At 38.5% G+C, this 27,626-nt stretch overlaps 1 protein-coding gene across 6 annotated transcripts in view; it reads left to right on the top strand.

Moving 5' to 3' along the window:
• pclob (piccolo presynaptic cytomatrix protein b) overlaps positions 1–27,626 on the top strand; it is a 103,198-nt gene that overhangs the window by 63,462 nt on the left and 12,110 nt on the right. The window contains exons 19-33 of one of the 6 annotated variants that reach the window (XM_089116334.1): positions 254–1,983; positions 2,924–3,128; positions 3,738–5,057; positions 7,719–7,745; positions 9,765–9,853; positions 17,568–17,646; positions 17,856–17,981; positions 20,568–20,676; positions 22,251–22,318; positions 23,056–23,267; positions 23,459–23,509; positions 25,293–25,423; positions 26,311–26,337; positions 26,893–26,986; positions 27,497–27,568. In XM_089116334.1, coding sequence (XP_088972460.1) covers positions 254–1,983; positions 2,924–3,128; positions 3,738–5,057; positions 7,719–7,745; positions 9,765–9,853; positions 17,568–17,646; positions 17,856–17,981; positions 20,568–20,676; positions 22,251–22,318; positions 23,056–23,267; positions 23,459–23,509; positions 25,293–25,423; positions 26,311–26,337; positions 26,893–26,986; positions 27,497–27,568 — 4,340 coding nt within the window. Of the gene's footprint in view, positions 1–253; positions 1,984–2,923; positions 5,058–7,718; positions 7,746–9,764; positions 9,854–17,567; positions 17,647–17,855; positions 17,982–20,567; positions 20,677–22,250; positions 22,319–23,055; positions 23,268–23,458; positions 23,510–25,292; positions 25,424–26,310; positions 26,338–26,892; positions 26,987–27,496; positions 27,569–27,626 lie in introns of all 6 variants that reach the window. The other 5 variants (XM_089116330.1, XM_089116329.1, XM_089116333.1 and 2 more) reach the window with 5 other exon arrangements.

Consider the following 27,626-nt stretch of genomic DNA (forward strand, 5'->3'; position numbering starts at 1 on the left):
TGTTTACTCTCTGAATGTCTTGATTTTCATTCTTGTGTTCTGTTTCTGTTCCTTTTTTTAAACAGATGCATGCATTTGCCTTCGTGTTGTCCCTCAGTGCTTTGGCTTTGCATCCTGCTAATCTGATGACACTGACAAGAAATGTGCATGCTCTTTGGCTTCCATTTTATAGTTTATTAATGCTGCATGAGACTGAGAAATTATCCATTTAGATGCTGATGCTGCTGCTATTTTTGTTTTCTTGACATAACAGAAGAGGCCTTAGACTTCTCAAAGAAAGGCACTTTGGAATTTACCGGGATCACCACTACTCCATATTCTCAAGGAACATTGTTTGGCATTAATAGTTTGCTAAGATCGACAAATGGCATTGTTTACTCATCTGTTGCTGCACCTGTTCCCTCCACGTATGCAATTACTACCCAACCAGGTTCTATATTTAGCACAATGTACAGTAGTCTGACTGGTACTACGGAGCCATTTTCAGCACTTCAAAATCAGCCTGCTCCATATGGATTTGTGAACACCACAGGCACAGATCAATCAATATTCCCACAATCTGACATAGCAAATGATATCCTACCTTCTGCATTGGCCAGTCTCCTTCCCTCATTGACTGCCTTGCCTGAGCTCTACTCAGATGCTACACTTGAGGCAATAGCAGCCTCCCTGGATACACTGGTATCACCAAATTTCCTTGATTTAGATGACAGCAAAAGCCAACAGTACAAGGCTGAACATGAGTTTTTACAATTAGAAAAGTTGAAGCAACTGTGTCTAGCTGAAGAGCTTGAATGGGAGAGGCACGAGATACAGCGTTACCGTGAACAAGAGCAGATCATTGTTCAGAAGGAGCTGGAGGAGCTTCAGAACATGAAACAGCAACTTCTAATGCAGAAAGAAGAGGAACGCAAGGCCCATCTGATTCTTCAACAAGAAACCTTTGCACAGCAGCAACTTCAGTTAGAGCAAATCCATCGATTACAGCAGCAACTCCAGCAACAACTAGAAGAGCAAAAAATACACCCATATGGGTTTAGGCCAAGTGAGGGTATTTCACCACCCATGAGCTCAGACATTATTCTTGACTCAAAATATTCTGGGGGAGATAATGGGCAGTACTGGCCAGTGAAGGATGACAACTCAATGTCATCGGCAGTGTCCACCCATGACTCTAGATCAGGTCAAAACTGGCTAACAACTTCTGGGGCTTTTACACAGTATAGTTCAAACACTCCTGTATCAGTGAGTGCACAGACAAAGGAGAAGTTGCAGTTGTCCACAAACCTGCCAGAAACAACCAGACAAGAGCAAAGTGTAGAGTTAAGTGGTAAGAAATTGGTTGAGAGTGGTGTTCAAACGGATGATGAAGATTGTGTTGAGAAGATTCCTTCTGGTAGAAGGAGAAGAAGTAGGAGAAGCGTAGATAGCTGTGTGCAAACTGATGATGAAGATCAGGATGAATGGGACGTCCCCATTAGGAGCAGACGCAGGTCTCGTTCCAGCAGATATGTTGATGGAGAGAAGGGTAAAAGCTCCAAGGTTTCAAGTATTGCAATTCAGACTGTAGCAGAGATTTCGGTACAGACAGAACATTCAGGGACAATTAGGAGATCCCCTGTTCGGGCTCAGGTGGACACACAGGTAGATTTACACAGAGACGGTCAAACCGAAAGTGATTCAGATATTACATCAGACAGAGATAAAATATGTCAAACGCCTGCTGTGATAAGTGTTAGCACACACCTGACAGCTGATGGTGTTGGAAGCTTGTCAGTTACCAAATCTCCAAAGGTATTATCCTCCCCACTTTCACCAGTGTCCCCTGGGAAAAGTTTACAGAAGATGCTTACTGCTGATTCATCAAGGCTTCTCAGTAGTCCAAGATCACTAAGGGCCTCACAACGATCTCTGTCTGACCCCAAGTCACTCATTCCGACAACCGAGGACAGAATGATGTACCAGTACTCAGACACCTATTCAGTAAGTACTGCACTTTAAAACTGATTCACTCTTCATATAGAGTATTTGTTTTATTCTGTTCTCTCCTAATCATTGCATTACATAGTTGCCAAGTTGCCATGCTGTATACTGTATACCCAGATAGCAAGCAATCATTGAAACAATCTTGAGTCAATGTTGATGCGTCAACGCTAATTGCATTGAATTAACGTTACAAAGTGATGTTTAATATCACTTTTGCACCCGCAATTAATGTTGAAAAATTGTGACATTTCAACACAAACATCAATGCTAATTCCACTGAATCAATGTTACACTATGATTGATTCTACATCCCAGATCATTATTAAAATTAACACGAACAATTAATGGTAATATTGTTGAATAAATGTTACACTGTAATTGATTCCATATCACCGATGTTGAATCAATATTGAAATTTAACAAAAATGATCAACAGTGATGTCAGTGAATCAACGTTACACTGTGATGTTGATTCTACATCAATGCTGTTAAATTAACATTTAAATTACCGAAAATAATAATTTGTATTATTGTTTGATACCTAATGTGATATTGATTTTAAATCTCTTTTGTTGAGAGATTCTGTTTATTTCTTCATTTTTTTATTTTTTTTTCTAAAATCTATTAATGCTTAAATATCAGATGAAAGCACTATGGCAGGGGTGTCCAATCTCCAGCCAAAATTAAACACGCCTCAACCAGCTAATCAAGCTAATCCAGGTCACTAAGGCGGGTATACACTGTGTGATTTCCGTGCGATTTCAGCAAGGTTACCAACTCATACTGTACAAGTAGATCACATACGATGTAACATTATTCCAAAGCTCACGATTTATCGTCAATGTATCAATGTCACCTTGCTATCTGGGATATCTTGCCTATCATTTGCTTGTTTTTCTTTCTCTTTCTCTTTCGTTTTTTTTTTTTTAATCTACAGAGCAAAGGTTCACAGAGTGGCACACCAGTTGGCACTCAGAAGAAAGTAAAACGCACACTACCTCATCCACCACCGGAAGAAGATACCATCATTGGGCTATCGGAGTACACCACAGCTTCTGCCAGAAGGCGAATGTGCAGGAACACCACTATGGCACGGGCCAAAATCCTTCAAGACATAGACAAGGAGCTGGATTTAGTTGAACGTGAGTCCTCAAAACTTCGTAAGATACAGGCAGAACTTGATGAGGAGGAGAAAGAGATAGATGCTAAATTGAGATATCTGGAGATGGGTATAAATCGAAGGAAAGAGGCTTTACTGAAAGAGAGAGAGAAGAGGGAGAGAGCCTACTTACAAGGAGTGGCAGAAGAGCGAGACTACATGTCAGATAGTGAGGTCAGCAACATCAGAGAGGCACGAGGTAATGGTCATGGACTAGAACGGCCACGGACTGCCCCACAGTCAGAGTTTAACCAGTTCATCCCACCACAGACTGAGGCTGAGTCCCAGTATGCACAGCTTACAAGCCCATACTCCCATTATCAATATGCATCCCAAACAAGTCAGTATCCTCAGCAGACGTTGTACCAGCAGCAGTCTCTTTACCATCAGCAGGTATCCCCCTACCAATCCATCTACTCATCAGTCCCCTCTCTCAATCAGCAGTCCCAGCAGACTGGCTATGACCATTCCTCACTCCTTCTGATGCAACAGAAACCCCGTCAGACTACTTTGTCTGACTTAGAGCCAAAGATAACGACAAACTATGAGGTTGTACGCAACCAGCCCCTCCTAATTGTCCCTACATCCACAGAGAGTGTCTATGGAGTTTCCCACCTCGGTGGTAAATACAGTAGCCTTGATCTGAGGATGGGCCTGGAAGAGAGAGCCAGCATGGCCAGCAGCCCCATGTCCAGCATATCAGCAGAGTCCTTCTACGCAGACCTCGATCATCACAATGCCAGGAACTATGTCCTGATTGATGACATCGGTGAACTCACAAAGAGCTCAGCGGGCCTGAGTTCAAGCTTCAGTATCGCAGACAAGGATATCAGCAAAGCAGACAGACTTCTCCGGACTGCAGATGTCCGTCGAACTGCAGATGTGGCAGACTTTCTTGCTCCCCTTCAGGCTTCTTCCCGACTGCATTCGTATGGTAAAGCTGACGAGGAGTCCATGGAGGAGCCATATGAATTAAAGATGTTGAAACAGCAAATTAAGCAGGAGTTCAGAAGAGGTACAGATAGCCTTGAACAGCTTGCCGGTCTGCCTCACTACCTGCACTCTGACACCAGTTTTAGACATTTCCCTAAAGCTGAAAAATACAGCATTGGGAGACTAACTTTGGAAAAGCAGGCTGCCAAGCAACTGCCTGCCTCCGTTCTTTACCAAAAACAGTTAAAGAATAAAAAAGCTCTAATTGACCCCAAAATTAAGTTTTCACCCATTCAAGAGAGCAGGGACCTTGAACTCGACTACAGCAGCTATTTGGCCTCAGCCAGCTCATCAGTTGGTGGACTGTCTGCCAGAGCAAGGCTGCTGCAGGATGAGATCACATTTGGTCTTAGGAAGAACCTAGTGGAGCAACAGAAATATTTGGGTTCAGCTCTTAATCCTAACCTGGCTCAGTCCCTCAACTTTGGTCAATCGCTCAACCTAGGACCTAGCATAAGGTCTTCCCTCCATGATGATGGCACTTATCCCAGTGGCACTCGTTCAAGACCTTCCTCTAGGCCTTCCTCTGTATATGGACTGGACCTATCTATCAAAGGAGACTTATCAAACTCCTCTCTACGCCTGAAAACAGAGGGCGAGGGCATGGATTCACAGTTTGTATCTAGGGCTAAACCAACAAGTCTGCCAATTAGTCAGAGCAGGGGTCGGATTCCCATTGTTGCACAAAACTCGGAAGAAGAGAGTCCATTGAGTCCTGTCGGTCAGCCCATGGGCATGGCCAGAGCATCTGCAGGCCCACTTCCACCCATCTCGGCAGACTCAAGGGACCAGTTTGGCTCCAGTCATTCTCTTCCAGAAGTCCAACAGCATATGAGAGAGGAGTCCAGGACAAGTGGCTATGAACGAGACATTGCCTTTATAAAGGATGACCTTCAGGGGGCCATGTCAGATAGTGAAGGTAAATTTGTTATGAGATATGTTATCTTTAATCCCAGCTTCTGTTGATATGCATCTTTTGTATGGCTCTGAATGAATTATTTATATCTGTGTGTAAATTCAACTGTTACATTTTCCTTTACGTTTTTCAACTTTTTTTTTTTTGTTTTTTTAGATTGTCTTGACAATTTGCAGGGTGTTGCATTTGCATGTCATACTCTTACATTAAAATCTTCACCTTCATACTGTATGTGTACATAGTATCGATTTGTATGTATTCTGTTTGCATGCATAAAGGAACATGTTTCCTTTCCCACTTTTATTTTGTCATATACATATAAGAGGTGAAACATTTTTGGAGATCTTGAAAACTATTAATTCAGCTATTTTAATTCATTATATGGTGCCTATTCAGTGCCTCTGTTATTTATCACAGTCCTCAAGCTTTCGATCTATGAAGTTACAGCATCCTATATTTTTTTTCAGAATCATTTTGTGACTGGTTATCTTAAGAGGGCACTATTTTTGTCTGTTTTTAATTATATAAATATAATTTTGATAATCTTGATCATTTTTCGTATTAGGGGAAACAACTCCTAAATATAAAGTATCCCTCTATATCTTTCCGTCAGCTTTGGGATAGTGAACAATTTATTTTAATCATAATTAAATGTTTATGTTCTTTTTAAGACATTCTCAAATGTTATATTGGTTTAGTTTATCTGGTTTTCATTAATCCAGAATATTTATACATATAAGGTTAGGTTGCAGAAATGCAAGTGGCAAAATTAATGTAGTGAATGTATATCATTCCCTTTTCTACCCTTGTGGACACTAATATTGACACATTTGTGCTTCTGACACGTGATGAGATAAAGTTAAATTAAATGAGGGTTAAAGGAAGTTTATCTGTTTATAACATGCATTAATTAGAGCTTAGTTTTTCATCACCTCCACATATTCTACTTTTAACCCACCTGTTTTGCAGTTTTCTTATTTATCTCATGTAATGTCTGTCATGGGTGTGTTTCCAATTTTCATTCTCAATAAATTCTTGCTATTACAGTTTTTTTGCATGGCTTATAAATGAGAATTTAAAAACATCTTGCATGTTACATAAAGATTAATATATTTTCAGTAAATATACTGTTCATTCTCTTTCTGTGTTTTTTTGTTCATTTTGTTCTTTATACTGAAGTGAACATTAAGCAAGGATTGAAGAGCAAGGATCTGTCTTGTAGACAATTTACACAAATGGGTTGATTAAAGGGATACTCCACTTCTTTTTTTTTCTTCTTTTTTTTTAGAAATAGGCTCATTTTACCACTCCCCCAGAGTTAAGCAGTTGAGTTTTACCGTTTTCAAATCCATTCAGACGATTTTCTGATATTTAGAAGAATATCAGTAACCAGATAGTTTCTGGTCTCATTGACTTCAATAGTAGGAAAAATATGTATATGCAATGGAAGTCAATGAGACCAGAAACTGTCTGGTAACTGATATTCTTCTAAATATGAAAAAATCGACTGAATACATTAAAAAACGGTAAAAACCAACTGTTTAACTTTGGGGGAGTGGTAAAATGAGCCTCTTTCCAAAGTGGAGTATCCCTTTAATGAATATAATGTTTCATTAATTTCCCCCCCTGTAAAACACATTTTTAATCTTTAAGCTGTCACGGGGGTCTCAATGTCAATAAGAGACAACATATTGAAAAACATTTTAAAATCCCTTCATGATTGGGATATTGTGTTGAACGTCAAGCTGTTTGGAAGGTTTTACATAAGCCAGGTGTAAAGCTGGTATAAACTGAGTGCAAATTGTGAATATATTTTGGATTACAACACTTAATGCTCTGCTGGGTTTGCACAGATGTGACCCCATGCTCTGTTATTAGTGTATCAGAAATGGTTTGTGTTTCTGAAACAGCCTATTTAGCTTGCTTATGTTCACAGTCAAAGGAACGTTCCAGGTTAAAAAAAATCGGTAGTCTCAATTTGTAACAAGCAGAAATCATAAATAACTGCTTTTTAAGCCACCCATTTTGCTTTAAAATGTAATTTGTGTGGTAATTGCAAATATACCATAGATGCTGTCAATAGAGCTTAGTTAGTTTTGAACCTAGATCATCCCATTAAGTGTTACTAAACAAATACGTTGGTAACACTTTACAATAAGGCAATTTGTTAACATTAGTTAATGTTTGAACTAACAAGGAGTAATACAGTTGTTACAGTATTTCTTAAGTGTTGTTAATGTTAGTTATCAAAATTCCAGATTTGCATTGTTTGTTTATGTTAGTTTAAAGTACATTAACTAATGTAAACAAATACAACTTTTAATTAGAATTTTTAATGTTGAAATTAACATTAACTCAGATTAATACATGCTGTATGGGTTTTGTTATTTACTAAAATATCTTCTAAAAGAGTAAAATACTCTCAAGAGTAAAATATAGATGTACAACATCTATATTTTAATTAGATAATAATTAGATAATATCTAAATAACACACCATATACAATGGTGTGTTATTTAGATATTTTAGAAAATTAGATTATTGCATGTAACAGTACAAGTTATCCACCTGCACTGCATAACAGTGTGTTTTTATTGGCACGACATATCTGTTTTAAGGCTAATTTTACTATGAATTCTCTGAAATACAATGTTTGCACTACAGCTGGAGGTCCTAGCTGGAATGTGAAAGGTGAGAACTGCTGTTCAGCAACCTTCAAAATATCATTAAGCATAAACCTACTTTCATGCGTGCCATACTGTAGTCTTGAATGATGGGCATTTCTTAGTGGTGCACCTCAGACCCATCCTGGTCTTCATTATCACTGCACTTCCTCAAGTTCTCTCTTACATAGCCTGATCATATCAACCAGGGCACATACATGTCTACATACACATGTGTGCATACCATAACAGAGGTATCCTAGAACAGGGTAGGCTAATTAGGAAATGTCACTCTTGCCCCACTGAAATGTCACTAATGTAAAGAATTGCTGTTTTGATGGTGCAGGATAAAAGTTATTAGATTGATGTGTCCTTTTGATAGTGTGTTGGCCAGAATGACAGTTTTCTATAGGCCATTGGTTTGTGCCGTGGTCAATGGTTCCTCTAAGTGAATGCACTGTTGATTTAAGGTGACATTTCCTTGCAGAAGGACAGCACATCAAGCATTGATTTCATTGCAAAACTCTTGCAGACAGATCCGGTTGTCCTTTTTCTTCTCACTCTATTAGGAGTTAAATGATGATTTGTGGCTTAGTATAGTGCTGCCTCATGAATAAAAAAATGATTCACTTACACAGTGTTGTAATAAAAGCACCTGCAGGTTGTGCAAAATACCCAGTAAACAAAACAGAAGATATTGCTCGTCTGATCTATTTTAGGTATGTGCTGACATGTCTGCCCTAGCTTGAGTTATGAATTATTCTAGGAATTCCCAGTGTCTTTGAATAAAGTGCTAGACCTGAAATGGAAGCTGAAAAAAAGCAGTAGACTATACAGTCTTATAGGATATTACCAGTGCAAATCTATAGGTGAGACAAAGTACACTGCAAAAATCCTTGTCTTATTCAGTATTTTTGTATCTTTTTTTCTCAATAATAATAAACTTTCTTACATTAAACATTCTTAATATTCTTAAGAATGTTCTACGCTATCTCACGATCATGCGTCGATTTCGTACGATTTGGTCGTGAGATCGGGTTGCTACGCTATCTCATGACCAATTCGTACGAATTCGACGCATGATTAAAAAGTGTCTAATTCGTACTAATTTGTACGACCTCACTCGTACGAATTTGTACGATTTGTATAAACCCACGTGATGGTTATGTTTAGGGGCGGGGTAAAGGGTAGGTCTTCGTACGAATTCATACGAATTGGCCAATTCGTAAAATATGTACAAGTACGATTTAGACAATTTTTAATCATGCGTCGATTTCGTACGATTTGGTCGTGAGATCGGGTTGGAATGTTTTATATATTTTTTTTTTCTGAAAAACAAGATAAGAACAAGACAACACTGAATAAGAAAATGTTTTTTGAGAGTGCTGATTACAGTTTGAACTAAGTCAATTGCATTTTAGCATCATGAAAGTCTGGTTTTATGTTACACAAGCTGTGGTTTTGTTTGGTTTGAGTAATGGTTTACTTGTACTCTTAACTAGTGTTCTAGAGATAGTACTTACAGGAATTGTATTTATCATCAGACATTTGGTAAGGCATCTCATCATCACACTGTTGTATGATGGTGTGTGTATGTGCGTATATCTGCTGTGGTTCAGACCCACAACAGTTCTCTATCAAATTATCGACGCATGACATGTAGACCAGTCCTAAAGGGACACAGCATGCATGTTCATGTGTGCATGCCCCGAAACATGTCCCAGATCATTGCTTTTCCTGCCCTCACCATCCTCCGACACTGCTTTCCCTGGGGACAGGCTAGTACATTTAGCATTTATCTAAATAAACACTCTTGATTTGAGATCTTGTGGAATGGAAGATGATGTCCAACATTTTTGAAACATACATGTTGTTCTTAGAAGCCCTAAATCCATCAAGCTGTTAGTTCAAACACTCTAGCAAAGAAGTGTCCCCAACTGGGGGTTGTGAAGGGATGGTTGTCTGGGAGAAAAGTGGTGGAGTGGGAAACATGCCCCAGTTTTGTCACTTGTGATGGTACAGTGGTTGCTTTCTTCCTGTCTTCTAGCATATCACCTTCAGCATGAAGAGACTGACTGGTTTGACAAACCCTGCCAGGGACGTGGTGGAACAGAAGCCGGGCCAGACAGAAGACAGGTAGAGTGGCACCCATGAGTGTCCGTGATTTTGCCAAGTAGGATGTGTTCCTGGGGGCTTTTGATGGTCGTGCAGCAACATACCTATCAGAAGATAAAATGAAAATACTATATTTTGTTAGATAATGTTTTTTTAATTTGCTATTTTGTATTTTTAGGTGATTACATGGTATACTAAATCATTTTTGCGCTGTATTTATAATCCATAAATTCACTTATTTAAGTATAGAACAACACATTCTCATCCCAAGACGTCATCTAACTGACACTTTTGACCATACGTCAACATCCGACATTTTAGGGCACCCTTTAACATCAGTTAGATGACACTATCCTTGGGCGTCATCTAACTGACGCTTTACCTTTAGCGTCAGTTAGATAACGCGGGTAGGTTTTGGTCTGGGGTATAGGGTTAGGATTAGATAGCGTTATCTAACTGATGTTAAAGGGTGCCCTAAAACCAGTGTTGTAGTCGAGACCACCTCACTCGAGTCCGAGTCGACACCGAGACCAGAGAGAGTTGAGTCCGAGTCAAGACAGAGTCCATAGAGAGTCGAGTCCGAGACCAGAGACAGTCGAGTCCGAGTCGAGACCGAGACCAGTGAGGGTTGATTACCTACTTTTATTTACTTAGAGAAATCCTGAATTTACTTAGAGTTTAAAAAATATGATCAGTTTAGGGTAAAAAGGCCACATAGTAGGTGGTGTTAAAAGTAATTTTATTACAATTTGTCATGCGCAGTTGTGCACTAGAAAATCACCAATCACTGGGCGTGTCAATCAATTTAAAGAAATATTTTATTAACATACATTAATAATCATGAAAAATATTTTTAATTGAACTCGAGTGGACTCTGGAATAATTCCGAGTCCTAAAAAAAAAAAAAAATTTCAAGTACGAGTCAATTCCGAGTCCAAATGGACACGAGTCCATGACAAGACCAAGACCATTAAAATATGGTCTCGAGACCGAGTCCGAGACGAGTCCGAGTCTCGAGTACTACAACACTGCCTAAAACATCGAATGTTGACATATAGTCAAACGCGTCAGTTAGATGACGTCTTGGGATGAGAACGGGCTGTATAGACGTGAAAATTAAATTTCCAACTTAAACTGTCATACATTTTAAGTGCTTTAAAGAACAGACTTAATTCTGATCTCTTTTCAAAGACGACACTTGTACCCAGGGGGCAAAGGGGGTTTAGCAGACATGGGCTGCTGTAAAAGGTTGTCATATAAAAATGAAATCTATGATGTCTGAGGATCGCAACCTGGGTGGACAACCCGGTGAACAAGCTGCTGGAAACTTGTAATTAGGGTCAAAACAATGCTACCTCAAATTCTGCTTTAACTCCCCGGAATCACCCAAACATGCTAAAACGGTTTGATTATATTCATGAATCCTGAGCCATATCTCCCTGATACTTTATGCTAGAAACAAACTGAGCATACCGTTCAAAAGAGTGGAAGATAAGCTTTCATCTGATGCATTGACTGTACATGTAATCAGAAAGTAAGAGTGAACAATGCCTCTTAATTCATAGGTAGGCAAAAAAAAGAAAAAAATATATAACATTCCATTTGTAATCGGTAACATTCTTTACCCTTTGTTGTTGTTAAAATAAAAAAAAAATTACCATGTGAAGTTAACTTTTACTAGATGAAATCATATTTTGATCATTTTCACTAACCATACAGTCCCTATGGTCCATAACAAATTTAGAGGGAATTCAATTTCAAGCCTATAATAGCCTGTCAATTCAAACAAGTTCCAAGAAAGAAGTTAACCATTAACTGATGTTTTATGTATGTACAGTATATAGTTTGCATATTTATGCAATATATATATTATTTGTATTGCAATGTCTAGTATTTGTAATATTCTTTCACAAGTGGGATAGCTTTATTCTATCAAAAAAAAGGATTTGAGGATTTGGGGTTAGGCTGGTTTCTGAGTGTGAGACAAAGGTACTGACAACTAAATGTTGAAATACTAAAACACACAGGTATCATGTGTGGAGTAGTTTTAAAAGTATTTAGTGATTAAAACTGTTACATTAAGCAGCAATTTGTAAAAAAAAAAAACAACAACAACAAAAAACAACAATAATAATAATAATTAATGAAATAAACAAACAGATTACAATTCAGGGTGATAACTAATTTCTGTAATAATGTTTATACAAGTTGTATAGCTGTTTTCGGAGTCACTGCTGCTGTCGCTGCTCTCTAGTGTTTCAGCATGCTGTATCCTACTACATTTGGTTGCCAACCCCTGGCAATGGCATCCTATGTAGCATGGAATTCACCTTTGGCTAAGCCCCGCCCCCCTTAGTTACTGTTGCTACATCCGTCAAACTTCATCTGCGCTCTGCATGGCTTATGCTGTAACAGCTGTTCCTGCTGAAATGGTATCAAACTTTTATAAAGCAGCATATAAAGTGTCTGATAGAAGTAGGCAAAAGGGGCTGCAATATGCGTTCAGAGGCTATATTCAAGACACACAGGTGAAACGCAAGAAACAACAAGGCATCCAAAATAGAGGCAAAAGCATAACGTTACCGGTCACAGTCAAAAAAATGAACCATCGCATTTCCTACTAATGGAGACGGAGGCTGGGACTATAACAATATCAGGGAGCAACACTGTTCATGCAAAGCTGGGTAGGTCTCTATTCACTTCTATAATCGTTATTACAAAGCAAACGGACTACATGAGTACTGTATAACATTGTATTTATTAGCAGCATGTGCTAGCGTATCAACAACCAGTATGAGAACCGAAATCATAACCTAAAACATTATAAAACGGTCTAACTAGTATAACTTCACACTCACAGTAAGGTTAGAAGCAAAAAAGATGTGCTTGTTGATATTTGCGGGGTTTAGCTGACTGAGGACATCCATACAGTTTAATCCAAACACGAGACTTGTCACTGTCAGGATTTTACTTCGGTTTTGGGAAGGGAAAAAACGGACACCCCCCTCCAACCTCTCTGGGAAACGCGTATCTGTGTTGCAAATGCCCGAGGCACAATGTTTAACCATATTTTGGATAAAACTACGACGGTAATAGCCTGCCGAGACCAAAAATATGAGACGCCTGTGTTGAAAGTCAATGGAGCGCTGTGAAAAACTGTCGGACCTCTGTGGGAGCTGGTTCTTGGCTGGGCTGTGATTGGTCAATCTACATTCTAGGGGCGTGGCTTAGCCAAAGGTGAATTGCCTTCAACTGCTTGGCCCTCATCCAGAAATCATCCAAAATTCCTGAAGGGGGGATTTATGGCTTGGCAATATCTGCATTCTTGTCAATGATGCTTGCCAGAGCTGCCCGTTTAAGGTGGAAGAGAAATGCGTTTTCAGTCGGAGGAAGTAGCTTTAAGAGTGTTGATTTGTTGTTCAATAACTTGTATGCTCTCAGTGTCCCCAGATCAGAATCTTCAAAGTGATCAGCTGAGCATGTATACACATCTATGATGAGGCCTCGTGCCTGGTGAAGCAGGTAATCTGTTATGTTATCAGTTGTATTTTGACCAAACTCTTCAAGTGCAGGTATGTCCATTCTCATGCTGCTTTTGAACCAAGACTTCTTACCAGTGAAATAAGGATAACTAGTTGTATCTCTTCCACTAAGACTGTGGACAAATGGCATAGCACAGCATAGTGAAGGTCCCAGTGCTGCTACCATTTCATGAATGGGCAGATAGGCATTCTCTGTTGTTCTCACCCACAGCTCTGGGAGAGTACTGAGGTATGTTGAACCATAGTACAGGCACATGGCAATGATTTCTGTGTCATTGGCATGGATGACAACTCTGCCAACTCCTTCATTCTGGACACTGTAGAGGCAGGGTGTGGAGTATTATCCTTGTGTCTGCCTCCTTCTGTGTGGACTCAAGAGCAGGAACATCCCTGACAGAACCATCTGCAAGCACAACGGTCTTTGTCTCTTCTTTAAATCCACCACCCAGGTAGATACGAGTCAGGCCAATTATAGGAGGCTTGAGTTGTTCATGCTCACACCACCTCTCACAGAGGAATTGAAGGAGATTTGCTTTATTGGCTGATACAGAAAAAAACTCCTGTGGATCTGGAGCTGTGAACTGCTCACTAACTTCATATACTTTGGCAGATTTTAATTTTTTTTTTATTTTTAAGTTAACAGATCATTGCCAGTGGTGGAGAACTCAACATTATTGACTTTATTGGCAAACATGAGTGCAGTGACTTCCCCCCCATCCCTCTTCCAGGAAGATGGCAATATGAGGACTGGTACCAAGGTGAGCTTAGTGAAGATCCTGAAAGAGGAGACCAGAGTGACCATCATTCCTGATCTGCCTCAAAGGATCTTCACTAAGCTCGCCTTGGTACCAGTCCAGTCAATAATGTTAAGTTCTCCACCACTGGCAATGATCTGTTAACTTTAACACATGTGAAGGAAAAAAACATCAGTTGTCATCGACGCTATGTGTGCCGTACGCCACTGGTCTTTTCACAAAGGTGAAACATTTGGACACATTGCTGATAGATATAAAAAAAATGCTGATGAATGATGTACCTGTTGGCACTGAGATTATACACTTCTGTTGTGACAGATACAGTGGACCAAGCCTTAAGTCTGCTGAGCAAAGCCGGAGGTACACACAAAAATCTGCCAAAGTATATGAAGTTAGTGAGCAGTTCACAGCTCCAGATCCACAGGAGTTTTTTTCTGTATCAGCCAATAAAGCAAATCTCCTTCAATTCCTCTGTGAGAGGTGGTGTGAGCATGAACAACTCAAGCCTCCTATAATTGGCCTGACTCGTATCTACCTGGGTGGTGGATTTAAAGAAGAGACAAAGACCGTTGTGCTTGCAGATGGTTCTGTCAGGGATGTTCCTGCTCTTGAGTCCACACAGAAGGAGGCAGACACAAGGATAATACTCCACACCCTGCCTCTACAGTGTCCAGAATGAAGGAGTTGGCAGAGTTGTCATCCATGCCAATGACACAGAAATCATTGCCATGTGCCTGTACTATGGTTCAACATACCTCAGTACTCTCCCAGAGCTGTGGGTGAGAACAACAGAGAATGCCTATCTGCCCATTCATGAAATGGTAGCAGCACTGGGACCTTCACTATGCTGTGCTATGCCATTTGTCCACAGTCTTAGTGGAAGAGATACAACTAGTTATCCTTATTTCACTGGTAAGAAGTCTTGGTTCAAAAGCAGCATGAGAATGGACATACCTGCACTTGAAGAGTTTGGTCAAAATACAACTGATAACATAACAGATTACCTGCTTCACCAGGCACGAGGCCTCATCATAGATGTGTATACATGCTCAGCTGATCACTTTGAAGATTCTGATCTGGGGACACTGAGAGCATACAAGTTATTGAACAACAAATCAACACTCTTAAAGCTACTTCCTCCGACTGAAAACGCATTTCTCTTCCACCTTAAACGGGCAGCTCTGGCAAGCATCATTGACAAGAATGCAGATATTGCCAAGCCATAAATCCCCCCTTCAGGAATTTTGGATGATTTCTGGATGAGGGCCAAGCAGTTGAAGTTCCAATTCCATCTACACAGCCTGTCTGGCCTGTGTCATTGGCCATGGTAATATATGTGGTTGTGTTAAAGGTTGTCAGAAGAACTGCTCCTGTGCAAAGAGGGCAATTCCATGCTACATAGGATGCCATTGCCAGGGGTTGCATGCTGCATGCTGAGTTGTTCAGCATCCTGAAACACTAGAGAGCAGCGACAGCAGCAGTGACTCCGAAAACAGCAAAAACAAATTGTATAAACATTATTATAGAAATTAGGTATCACCCTGAATTGTAATCTGTTTCATTAATTATTATTATTATTATTATTTTTACAAATTGCTGCTTAATGTAACAGTTTTAATCATTAAATACTTTTAAAACTACTCCACACATGATTCCTGTGTGTTTTAGTATTTCAACATTTAGTTGTCAGTACCTTTGTCTCACACTCAGTAACCAGCCTAACCAAAAATCCTCAAATCCTTTTTTTTTTTTTGATAGAATAAAGCTATCCCACTTGTGAAAGAATATTACAAATACTAGACATTGCAATACAAATAATATATATATTGCATAAATATGCAAACTATATACTGTACATACATAAACATCAGTTAATGGTTAACTTCTTTCTTGGAACTTGTTTGAATTGACAGGCTATTATAGGCTTGAAATTGAATTCCCTCTAAATTTGTTATGGACCATAGGGACTGTATGGTTAGTGAAAATGATCAAAATATGATTTCATCTAGTAAAAGTTAACTTCACATGGTAATTTGTTTATTTTAACAACAACAAAGGGTAAAGAATGTTACCGATTACAAATGGAATGTTATATATTTTTTTTCTTTTTTTTTGCCTACCTATGAATTAAGAGGCATTGTTCACTCTTACTTTCTAATTACATGTACAGTCAATGCATCAGATGAAAGCTTATCTTCCACTCTTTTGAACGGTATGCTCAGTTTGTTTCTAGCATAAAGTATCAGGGAGATATGGCTCAGGATTCATGAATATAATCAAACCGTTTTAGCATGTTTGGGTGATTCCGGGGAGTTAAAGCAGAATTTGAGGTAGCATTGTTTTGACCCTAATTACAAGTTTCCAGCAGCTTGTTCACCGGGTTGTCCACCCAGGTTGTGATCCTCAGACATCATAGATTTCATTTTTATATGACAACCTTTTACAGCAGCCCATGTCTGATTTCCTAAAAAACAGGTGTTTTGCCCCCTGGGTATTGGCAGATTATTGCTGAAGTGAGATTTCAGAAGTTTAAAAAAGTGAACTTGAAAAATTTACAGAATTTTGGTTATATTATTTTTTATAAATTTATATAATCAAAGCCATACATCTAAACAAGTTGTGTTCCAAATTTGAACTTGATTTTAAAAAAAAGAGCTTTCAGTAAGATTTTGTTTGACTGCAGTACCAAAAGTTTTCCAAATTTTCATTTTTGACCATGGGGAGCACAAACGTGACTATTTTTTCAGGACCATTTAACCTTTTCGAATCATGTCCATGATATTTCAGCCCATTGACCTAACTGACGCCTTGGGAAGCATTTTGACCATACTTCAATATTTGACACTTTAGGCGCCCTTTAGCGTCAGTTAGACGACGACCTAGGATCGCGTGTAACCCTATACCCCAACCCCAGACCTAAACCTAGCCGCGTCATCTAATTGACGCTTTCCTTTAGCGTCAGTTAGATGACGCCATAGGATCGAGTCATGTAACTGACGCTAAAGGGCGCCTAAAGCGTCAAATATTAAAGCATGGTCAAAGGTGACGCCTTGGGGTGAGAATGCGTTGGCAGATAGTTTGTGTGTGTTCACATAGCAAGTGACAACATTTACCAAGTTTCATACCATTACGATGAAGTAAACAATTCCTAAAATTCAAAATGTTAAAATGTTTTGTCAAAAATGACCTAAGAACACCAGAGGGTTAAGCTGCAACACTCACAGTAAAGCTGACCCCACAATCTGATTGGTTCTTAGGAATTTTATTCCAGGAACATGTCCTACTTCAACCGCAGTTACCATGCAAACACATGGACACACTGTACTCATCTTTAAAAGAACACAACCCACATCTGCAGGCATATAGTTATTGCAAAAGCTCTGTTAGAGCTCCAGGAATTGTTTAATAACTTGCTTCTGTATTGTGTTTTCGTTGTAGCAGATAAAAGGCAGCTATTACCCTTTCCCACACACTCACATCAAACTGCAACGGGACCCAAAGGACCACAGCATCTCAGGTATGTTTTTGCAGCAATTACTCACAAAGATACACAGCTAAAATGAGTTAATTAGGCCTGTAAACTAAATTAGTGGAAGGAAGAACAAAACAACAATTGTCTGCCTCGTGGATGATGAATTGGTGAAGAGATCACATTTAGAATGATATTGAGATGCTCTGATTAGGATCCAATTACCAAGCCATTTATCTGAACCCTTGTGATTTCAGGGAGAGGGCTGGGAATCAGAGTTGTGGGCGGAAAAGAGATTCCAGGGACCAACGGAGAGATCGGAGCCTACATCGCCAAGGTTTCACCCGGAGGATGGGCCGAGCAGACAGGAAAAGTTGTTGAAGGTAAGAACTTCTATCCGATTCAGGGGGTATATGAATTGAAAGATTTTACATATATGCTTCTTTTATTATGTTAAACGGTGTTTAAAATAAGCATGCGTCAGCACATTCATTCGTTTATTTTAAGCATTCAGTAGTGTTCCAAAGCAAGTGCCTAATTTGGGAAGCCATTTCTCATTTTAACGGGGACGCTGTTGTTGCAGTATGATTGCTCTCCTTGTTGACTCTGCTTGCTCAGCATGCTTTGTCAATTTGGATGAGCTCCTCTGAGAGTAGCTCAGCTTCTTGAACATGTTTTTGCTTGTTTGATTTGTAATCTTTCATAACTTGTGATTTTAGAAAATGTATTTTTCCTTTAAAGTGTCAAAACTTTTCTATTTTATGCCTGAAATATGCAAGCACCAATCTGCTGGTAGATTACACAAGCATCTGTTCTCTATCTTAAGTATGCTTTTCCCTTGGTACAATATAATAATATCTGCTGCCGCAGTGGAAAAAGTGCTAGAGAGCAGATTTAATAGCTGATAGCTGTAGCAATATTATTGTTTGGCTCTAGAATTGAATGCACGCACAATTGCACAATGCATATGCACTTAGACATAGAACCATAAAGTATGTGTGGTTGTTTTGCACACAGCAGGGATCGTATATCAGTAACGCACTGCATGGGCTAAATAAGGATTCATCTGTTAACAATTTTAAGGATTAACTTTCAACCATAAATTCCTATATGCTGAGATATGATGAAAAATATTTCGTATTTTGTAACATTAAAGCCTTTTTAGATATGATTTTGAATACTCACTTTTATATAGCTCACGATATTTTCCTCAACTGAACCGAATTTGATTCCAAATCAAGCATTAATCATTTCTACACTTCGAAGCTGAAGTGATGATTTTGGCCTTTATAATGGCAATCTTGCAGAGTGACATAGTTTCTGAACATTTGAGAGATTTGAGTGAAGGGATTGATTGTGTAGAGATGGACAGACATTTTAATGATGTCCTGTTGTTATCAGCCGCTGAAGCACTCCGTATGCAAAAGACCTATCTGAAGACCCGCTTTCATTTGTGTAAGTGCCTGGGGTTTGGCTTGAAGTGGGCTTCAGTTTGCAGTGATTCTTTAAAATTTCCTCTCCCCTCTGCACTTGTTTCTGTTTCTGATGCTGCAGGACTGTTTTAATATAGTGAGTGGAGTGCTCTGGGAAGCATGCTATTAAAGAAGTGTGCATGTTTTTTTTTTTTTTTTTTTTTTTTATGTTTGTAGGTAAATCAGTGAATGCTTTTCCTGAATTCCCCCTCAGAAATCACAATAGCACAGCTTTCCTGTCTATCTGTGTGTGAATATATCATAATAGTTTTTGACATATTTCCCCAATTTATAGCGCCTTAACTTTTTAGTGATGCACTAAACTCAACTTTGGCTCTTAATATAAGGCTTTTAAAAATGTACATACTGTAGGTGACTTTCATAAACAACATCTCTTCTTAAAGGTACAATATGCAATATTGTTTCACCACCAGGGGTCGCTAACCTCTTACAATAACAAAGGTGTATATTCATGACGTATATTCCGCATTAAGCGGAATTATGGATCTTGTTGTCAAGCTGATGGATCTTTTATGGATGAGTGAATACATTGATGTTATAACATGATTGTGGTATGACGCCAGTCAGGGCGCGATTGCTAGAGGTATACCAGCGCCACACACAACGCGATTCCCGCGGATATAAATAAATATGGACATTTAATTCCACCGAACTACACACTGAATTACTCACACAGGTCAGTTTATTAGAGGAATTAAACTTGAGGTATCGCAGCGCTACTTCACTTGCTCTAACAGTTTCACTATCACACTAAACAGCATTTGTGTGTGTTGAATGTTGTTTGTTGGCTGTATGAGACTAAGTTAGATCAACATTAGAATAACATACAGATCATATTCTAACTTTTCATCGTGTTGAACTACATAACATTGATTTGCTCACCTGTTTGCTCAAGTAACATGCAACACTCGCGTCTCTGTCAAGTCGAAATTAGTTGCGGACGTGGAGCTCTCGGCATCTGGAAAAATGTTGATCTTCGTTTTAGTCCTCGTTTTGTCTCAAATTCTGCTTGCCATGGTCCATAATGTCTGAACAAAACCCTGCTAGAGACGCTTACGCTGTTGAGCACGCATAACCGACCCAGTTGTCCAAGTCTGTCGCCATGGTTACTATTGCAGTACGAGGTCAAACCTGGCGGAAACCAGGGGTAACGTGGACATGATGTCATTGACTGGCGACTCCTCACCCCTGCTCACACGCCCCATTTCCATGGTTAAAAATCGCAATTTTCTCACGATTTAGTTGGAAACATTTGGCATATTGTAAGTAATCAACTTAACAAAATTGGCCTAGTGGTTTTTGGATATTTCACAGCAAAAATCCTGCATATTGTACCTTTAATACTTTCCATAACAATCTTCTGACAAATAATGTTTACTTTTGGTCAAGACAGACTGTGAGTATCTGTTTTTACTATTCTACCATAATAAATGTATTTCACTCACTGTTCCTAATGGCATGTGTTGTGTTCCTCAGGAATGCAGGTTATGGAGTGGAATGGAATCTCTCTGCTGGGAAAGACATATGAAGAGGTGCAAAGCATTATGGGTCAACAGTATGGAGAGGCAGAAATATGTGTGCGCCTGTAAGTTACAATGGTGTATTCAATGTTTAAGGCTCAGTCTAGTCCCCCACACTAACAAAAAAGTACCATGTAAAGTGTATATTAATTAATTCAAATAAATTAGACTTAGACTTCCTTTATTGATCCCCAAGGAGAAATTAAAGGGATAGTTTACCCCAAAATGAAAATTATGTCATAATTTACTTACCCTCAAGTTGTTCAAAACCTGTATGAATTTCTTCTTTTTTTTGAACACAAGATGAAATTTTTCTACAATGGAAGTCAGTGGCTACCATCAACTGTCTGGTTTTCCAAAGTTCGTACAAATATATTATCTTGTGTTCAACAGAAGAAAGAAACTCATACAGGTTTGGAACAACTTGAGGGTAAGTAAATGAGAAAATTTTCATTTTTGGATGAACTATACCTTTAAGGTATTACAGCAGCAACAGAATAAACTAAAACACAAGACAAATTATTAGACAATACAATCATCGATAATCACAATCTGAATATTTATCAATTACAAAATACCATGCAACGAGCATGACAGCACCTCCAATTCACGCTCAATGCTCTTGCAATACATACTAAACCATTAGACAAATGGCACTCAAATGTCAAATCTTTAGTCCAAGCTAAATTCGATTACATGTATTTCATCAAATATACAGCTAAAATAAGTAATATTGTGAAATATTATTACAATTTAAAATAAAAAAAAAATCAGTTTTAATAGATTTTAAAAAAAGTGATCTATTCCTGCGTTGGCAAAGCTGAATTTACACCATCATTACTCCTCTCTTCAGTGTCACATGATCCTTCAGAAATCCTTCTAAAATGCTTAGAATGCTTGATTTGCTCAGGAATTATCAATATTAAAATAGGCCAATATGTGGTTACCACCTGAGACCCTCACTGTACCATGCTGCCCTACAAAGCAAAAAGGCAGTAACTACGCAGAGTGAAGAACTGATAAAAATTACTATAACTCAGGATTTTTGCAGTCACTGTACAAACGACTACCATTTTCCTCCAAAATGACACACATTTGAGATGTTTTGTCACATAACAAAGTATGCCTTGAATGTCATGAAAATGATAATAACAAATGTTTGACCAAAAATGCAGTTACTGCCTTTTTGCTTTGTAGGGCAGCATGGTAGCGCAGTGCTTTTTTTTTGTAAGGGCATATAGTTTCACACAATTATTTATGTAAGACATTTTTTTCAGTTTCAGGTTGTGCCATATTAATAATTGAAGAGTTCATATGCAAAAGCCTCTAAGTGCCATTTGAAATTTTCTTCTTTAATGATGATTTTTATCAAACTTGTATATTTAAGTTCAGTAATTTCACTTAAATAACAATTAATAGGTAATTATCATTGCCATTTAAGTGAAATCACTGAACTTAAATATACAAGCTTGATAAAAATGATCATTCTAGAAGAAAATTTCAAATGGCACTTAGAGGCTTTTGCATCTGAACTCTTCAATTGATGTTATGCTGATTTAACTATCAAATATTTTCAATGCAGTGACTGTGGTCTTTAAGCCAATATGCTAATACAGTTGTTAAATTGACTTCTTTTTAGGGACCTAAACATGCTCTCGAACACAGATCACCCACAACAATTGGATCTCCATAATCAGCAGAGAGCTGGTGAGTGTCTCTAACATTTCATTCTACCCCTTACACTTACTCCTCTTGATGCCTTTAATAAGCTTCTCATACTAACCAAGCTTCTTTTAAGGCAAATGAGTCCACTCTGCAACCATCTTTGACATGCATATGCTCCAAAGTACTTGAATGGGGAAAGACTAAATTGAAAACAAAAACCATGGCTAAGTTTAAGTTTCAATAACATATTTTAGTGATTTCAAAATTTTGCCTCTTAAGCAGGCTAAATGAGACATTTTCAGATCCAGTTCTAGCTAATATGCATGCATGCCATGCAAGACAAAAAACAAGGCCTGGAAGTTGTGACTTCCTTTCCTGCAACTTTCTTTAGCACTTATTTTAACCCTGGGTTTAACACAGTCTCATCCCAAGAAGTCATATAACTGACGTCTTGGGACGTCTTTTGACCATACGTCAACATCCGCCTTTTTAGGGTACCCTTAAACGTCGGTTACATGACGATCCCAGGCCGTCATACAGCTGACGCTTTACCTTTAACGTTGGTTAGGTGACGGGGTAGGTTTAGGTCTGGGGTAGGGTTAGGATCCGATAACGTCATCTAACCGACATTTAAGGGTACCCCAAAAAGGCGGAAGTTGACGAATGGTCAAAAGACGTCCCAAGACGTCAGTTATGAGACTTCTTGCACTCCTGACCGTGGAAAAGGTGTTTGTATCAATTAGTACATTGAAAAGTGTTTGTGTGTGTGTGTTTTGTAGGTGAGCGTCAGCGCTCTCCAGGTGTAGACCCAAAGCAGCTGGCTGCAGAGTTGCAGAAGGTGTCCCAGCAGCAGACTCCTGTCTCAGTGCTCTCTGCTCTGGAGAGAGCGGGACACTTGCACTCTGGCACCGGATCTGCCGCTTCCAGTGGAGTCCCTAGCCCTGGACAACCCGGATCCCCTTCCGTCAACAAGAAGCGCCATGGTAGCAAGGTACTGTATTTGGAAATGTGTGCAGGAAGGTGCCTCTTACCGTATATGACGAATATATCAAATGTTGTGTCTGCATAGGGAACTGTGAAATAATTTTTTTTATGATAATTTATTTATACTTAATTATAATTATAAATTATACAATTATAAATAATTTTATGATTTATTTTCCATTATTTTGTTTTTTTCAGTCAGCAGAGGTTCTGAAGCCACAACCGCATCCAATCACTGGTGAAATACAAGTGAGTCTGTGCAATTTGTCTGACCTTTTTGCATGTACTGTACAAGACTATTCCAAAGTTAATTTGAATGATATGGTTTTGTTTTGACTGTGTTCACATCATCTAAGCCGGTAATTATTCCCATTTCCAGATATTTGAATATGGCAGTCAACTAATTAGCAGCTATTACAATGGTCTACAAACATTTTAATTGTGTACAAACAATAATTACAATAGTCCCACTTTATATTAAGTGGCTTTAAGTATTATGTACTTACATTGAAATTAATAATGTACTTATATTTTTGAAAAATATAAGTACATTATTACTTATATATTTGATGTATGTACTTGTACTTATATATTTGAAAAATACCAGCATGTAATTACAGCTATAATTAATTTATGTAATTACATTTGTAATTACACAGTTGACTCTTCCCTCGCACATTAACCTACTCTTAAACCAAGCCATACCACCACACCTGTCCCTAACCTTACCTGTATCATACTGTACCTCAATAGCAGCAAAAGTGTTTTACAATACAACAGGAACACAATAATACGTTGTACTTATTTTTCGATTTAAGTACAGTACATAGTACTTAAAGCCACTTAATATAAAGTGGGACCAGATAATTTGTTTAATATGAGATGTAGAAATTCAGATTTTTGAGTAAACACAAATATTGTACTAGTCATGCTCTTGCCTGTTACTAATAATACTAATAATAAATTTTATTTGTAAAAGCACTTTACATTTAAAAAAAACCCTCAAAGTGCTACAAAGTGTTACTGTTGAATACTGGATGAATCTCTCTTCATATCCTGATAACACGCAATAATAGAGGTGGTCTAAATAATAAATAAATGTACATAAATTTTCTGTGGAAGTCTCAGCCGGATTGGAATGATAGAATGTCCTACCTCCCTGTAAACGTATTTATTTGCATACCTCCGAGCACCCTGCTCGTGCAGACATCAAGTCATCAGCATGTTTCATAAGGCTGTGCAAAGTTTTAGACAAATAGCCACCTTTTACAGTTCCTCCTAAACCAAAACAGCGATCATATGCTCACTATGGTAAACTATGACATGATGTGAACAAATGAGATGGCCTGAATTATGGATTTCTGTCATAATACTATCAGCGCCAGCATGAGTCTGCAGCTATCAGATATTACAAGTCAGAGTTAAGTTGTTAACCTTTATTATTGTAATGTTATGTGCTTTGGAACATGAGGTAATTTAATGCAGACTCTGTATGTGCGTTAATGTGTTTTGGAGGAGGCGTGGCTTTGGAGACGCTCTGAAGGGAGGGTGGGATCGTATGCTTTCAAAAATAGAGATTCTAAGATCTCTGAAAATGCCTATCCTACATTTCAGTACATTTTTTTTTGTTGTTGCTTTGAAATATTATATTTAAGATGCATTTTATATAGAAAATTGTGATCAGCCCTCGCAACCTTCTCCAGTATTGACCTTATGCACAGCTGCACTACTTCCTGAACTTAAGCCAGCTCCTTGTTTCCTGTCTGCCCTTATTGGCCGAACTTGATTAATTCAGGTGTGTCTGATTATTGTTGCCGTGACTACTGAGGTCAGGCACACCTGGATTAATCAATTTGTCCAATAATGACAGACAGGAAACAAGGAGCTGGCTTAAGTTCAGGAAGTAGTGCAGCTGTGCATAAAGCCAATTGACTGCTTTATTGAATTTAAATTGCAGCATCCCAGTGATGATTTGATGAATTTGAATGCACTGCCTAAAGTATTGTGTGTCATATAATTATCTTTCCCTCAGCTTCAAATCAACTATGACAGGAATATGGGCAACCTGATTGTTCATGTGCTGCAAGCAAGAAACCTTGCTCCTAGAGAAAACAATGGATACACAGATCCTTTCGTTAAGGTCTATCTCTTGCCAGGGAGAGGGTGAGTGTCCTTGTCTACATGGCTGTGTGTGAGTGGTGTGTGTTTGTGTTCGTATGTTTGTGTGCGTGCAAGTGTTAAAGGAAAAGAAGGATGATTTATAGACTCTACAGTACCTGTATTTCTTTTATGTTTGTCTTTGTCTGCATATATAAGTGTTGTAATTTCTATTAATTTATTGTCTGATTTTTATTTTTTAAATTACTTGAGTCTCTTAATTTGATTCAATTCCCCTTTTGGGGGGGGATAGCTCCTGTTGTTGTTTTTTCTCCCGGCCTTTCAAAAACTCTCCTTGTTTTTATAGTATAATGACGTATACAAATTATTTCATAATAATTGGAATGGAACGAAAGTGTATAGAGTGTTTCATAATCAAATGAAACACTGGGTGGCAGATAAAAACAAAAAAGTGACCTATAATAGCTTGCAAATCCAGTGGGCTAAAAGGTGGCTTTCCTGAGTAGAAGTCCTTACCACTTTAGTACTGAAATGACTTATTGGAAGGCTAAAGTGGAAGAGATCTTCTTTGGAGAAGTCAATTTTTATTAGCTTAGCCTTCCTCTCTTAACATGCTACCTAGTAATCAAGCTCAGTGTCTCGGACTGCGGAGACAGCACAATCGATGTGGCTTCCACCAGTATGGGGAGTGTAATGCTATATCTGCCATCTCCTAATGGCCATATCTGCAGTGTTTATGAGATTAGTTCCTATTACCTGCACACATGATCTTTCTGTCTGGTGCTAAAAGCTCGGAAGCCACGACTCCACCCAAGCCGCAACTTTTTTTTTTGGAGGGGTTTCCGTCTACCCTTTCCTTGGATTCTCTGACTGTTGTCTGTTTGTCTGTCTACTTTACTTTGCATTCCATTCAAATCTCCGGATTGGTTCAGACAAGTCATGGTTGTCCAGAACGCAAGGTAGCGTGGTGATTCTTTTTCTTTTCATTTTACTTTTTCATTGGTGCGTGGGTGTGTTTGTGTGTGTGTGTGTTTGGATTTCATAATCTAGCTGTCATTCGTGTGGTGAAACCTGCATCATCTGTGAAGTGTCTCAGTCAGATCTACCTCAAAGCAACCTCTACCTCTCAAGTTTTTGATGTGAAGTCAATAAATTCTTGAAATGATTCCCTCAAAGCCAGTAAATATTAAGTGCAGGTGTGCAACTCTACCATTTTTTTAAATTCACATCAGCTCATTGTAAGAGTCTACCGCTACTGTATGCTTGCATAGATTGCCCATATACTCATGTTGAAATTGACATTTTTCCTCATTTTACTCTGTGATCTGATAATGTCATCATCATTACTGGTGCCATGGACCGTACATGCATCAGTGTTGACTCTTGTGATGTCCTCTCTTGATGAAACTCAACTATCCTCAAGTGTGGCTATATAAATGTACTATATACCAATTGAAATGCATAATCTAAGTCTATTGCTCCTTGTATCCTCCCTCAACATGATGACCTCACAGTGCTGAGAACAAGAGACGGACTAAATATATCCAGAAAACTCAGAACCCAGAGTGGAACCAGACCGTCATTTATAAAAATATCCTTCTGGAGCAGGTAAGTACGACATTCATGGAAACCATAACTATTATTAATTCAGTTTATTGTTTCAGACATAATTCAGACTTGTCAGTGCCCTCTATCAGTAAGAAAAATAACATTCTTTCTCACTTCTGTTTTTTGAAATACTTTATAACTTTTTCAGACAGTCATTCTTCATGCAGAATTCATCTTTCATCTCTCTATTTTTCCACATCCCTCTTTCTCTAGCTCTATGTAATGTTATATATAGTCCAAGGAATATGCACAGAATGTATTACTTGTAATTACTAGTCTAAGACACAAGGGAAGTTTGACATCACAGTCACATTTCCCATGTGTCCCATTTTTTCCATCCAAACTTGGCATTCCATTCTTGAAAACACTGAATGTTGACCCAGTTTTGCTGTCATTGCTATGCTGTTTATCGAGTCACAGATTTCCTGTTAAAATATGTTTGTGCCTTTAGAATTATGTCTTCAGCCAGCATCTGACTAAAAATTGTGTTTGTGTGTGTGTTCGGCTTAGCTGAAGAAGAAAACTTTGGAGGTTACTGTGTGGGATTATGACAGATATTCCTCAAATGATTTCCTGGGAGAAGTGAGTGTTGCTAGATGAGTGTCATTCTATGTACCAAAAAACACAAATGGCAGAGAAA

This window comes from Pimephales promelas, chromosome 10, assembly GCF_988280905.1.
Source record: "Pimephales promelas chromosome 10, fPimPro1.hap1.1, whole genome shotgun sequence".
Classification (NCBI taxonomy): Eukaryota; Metazoa; Chordata; class Actinopteri; order Cypriniformes; family Leuciscidae; genus Pimephales; species Pimephales promelas.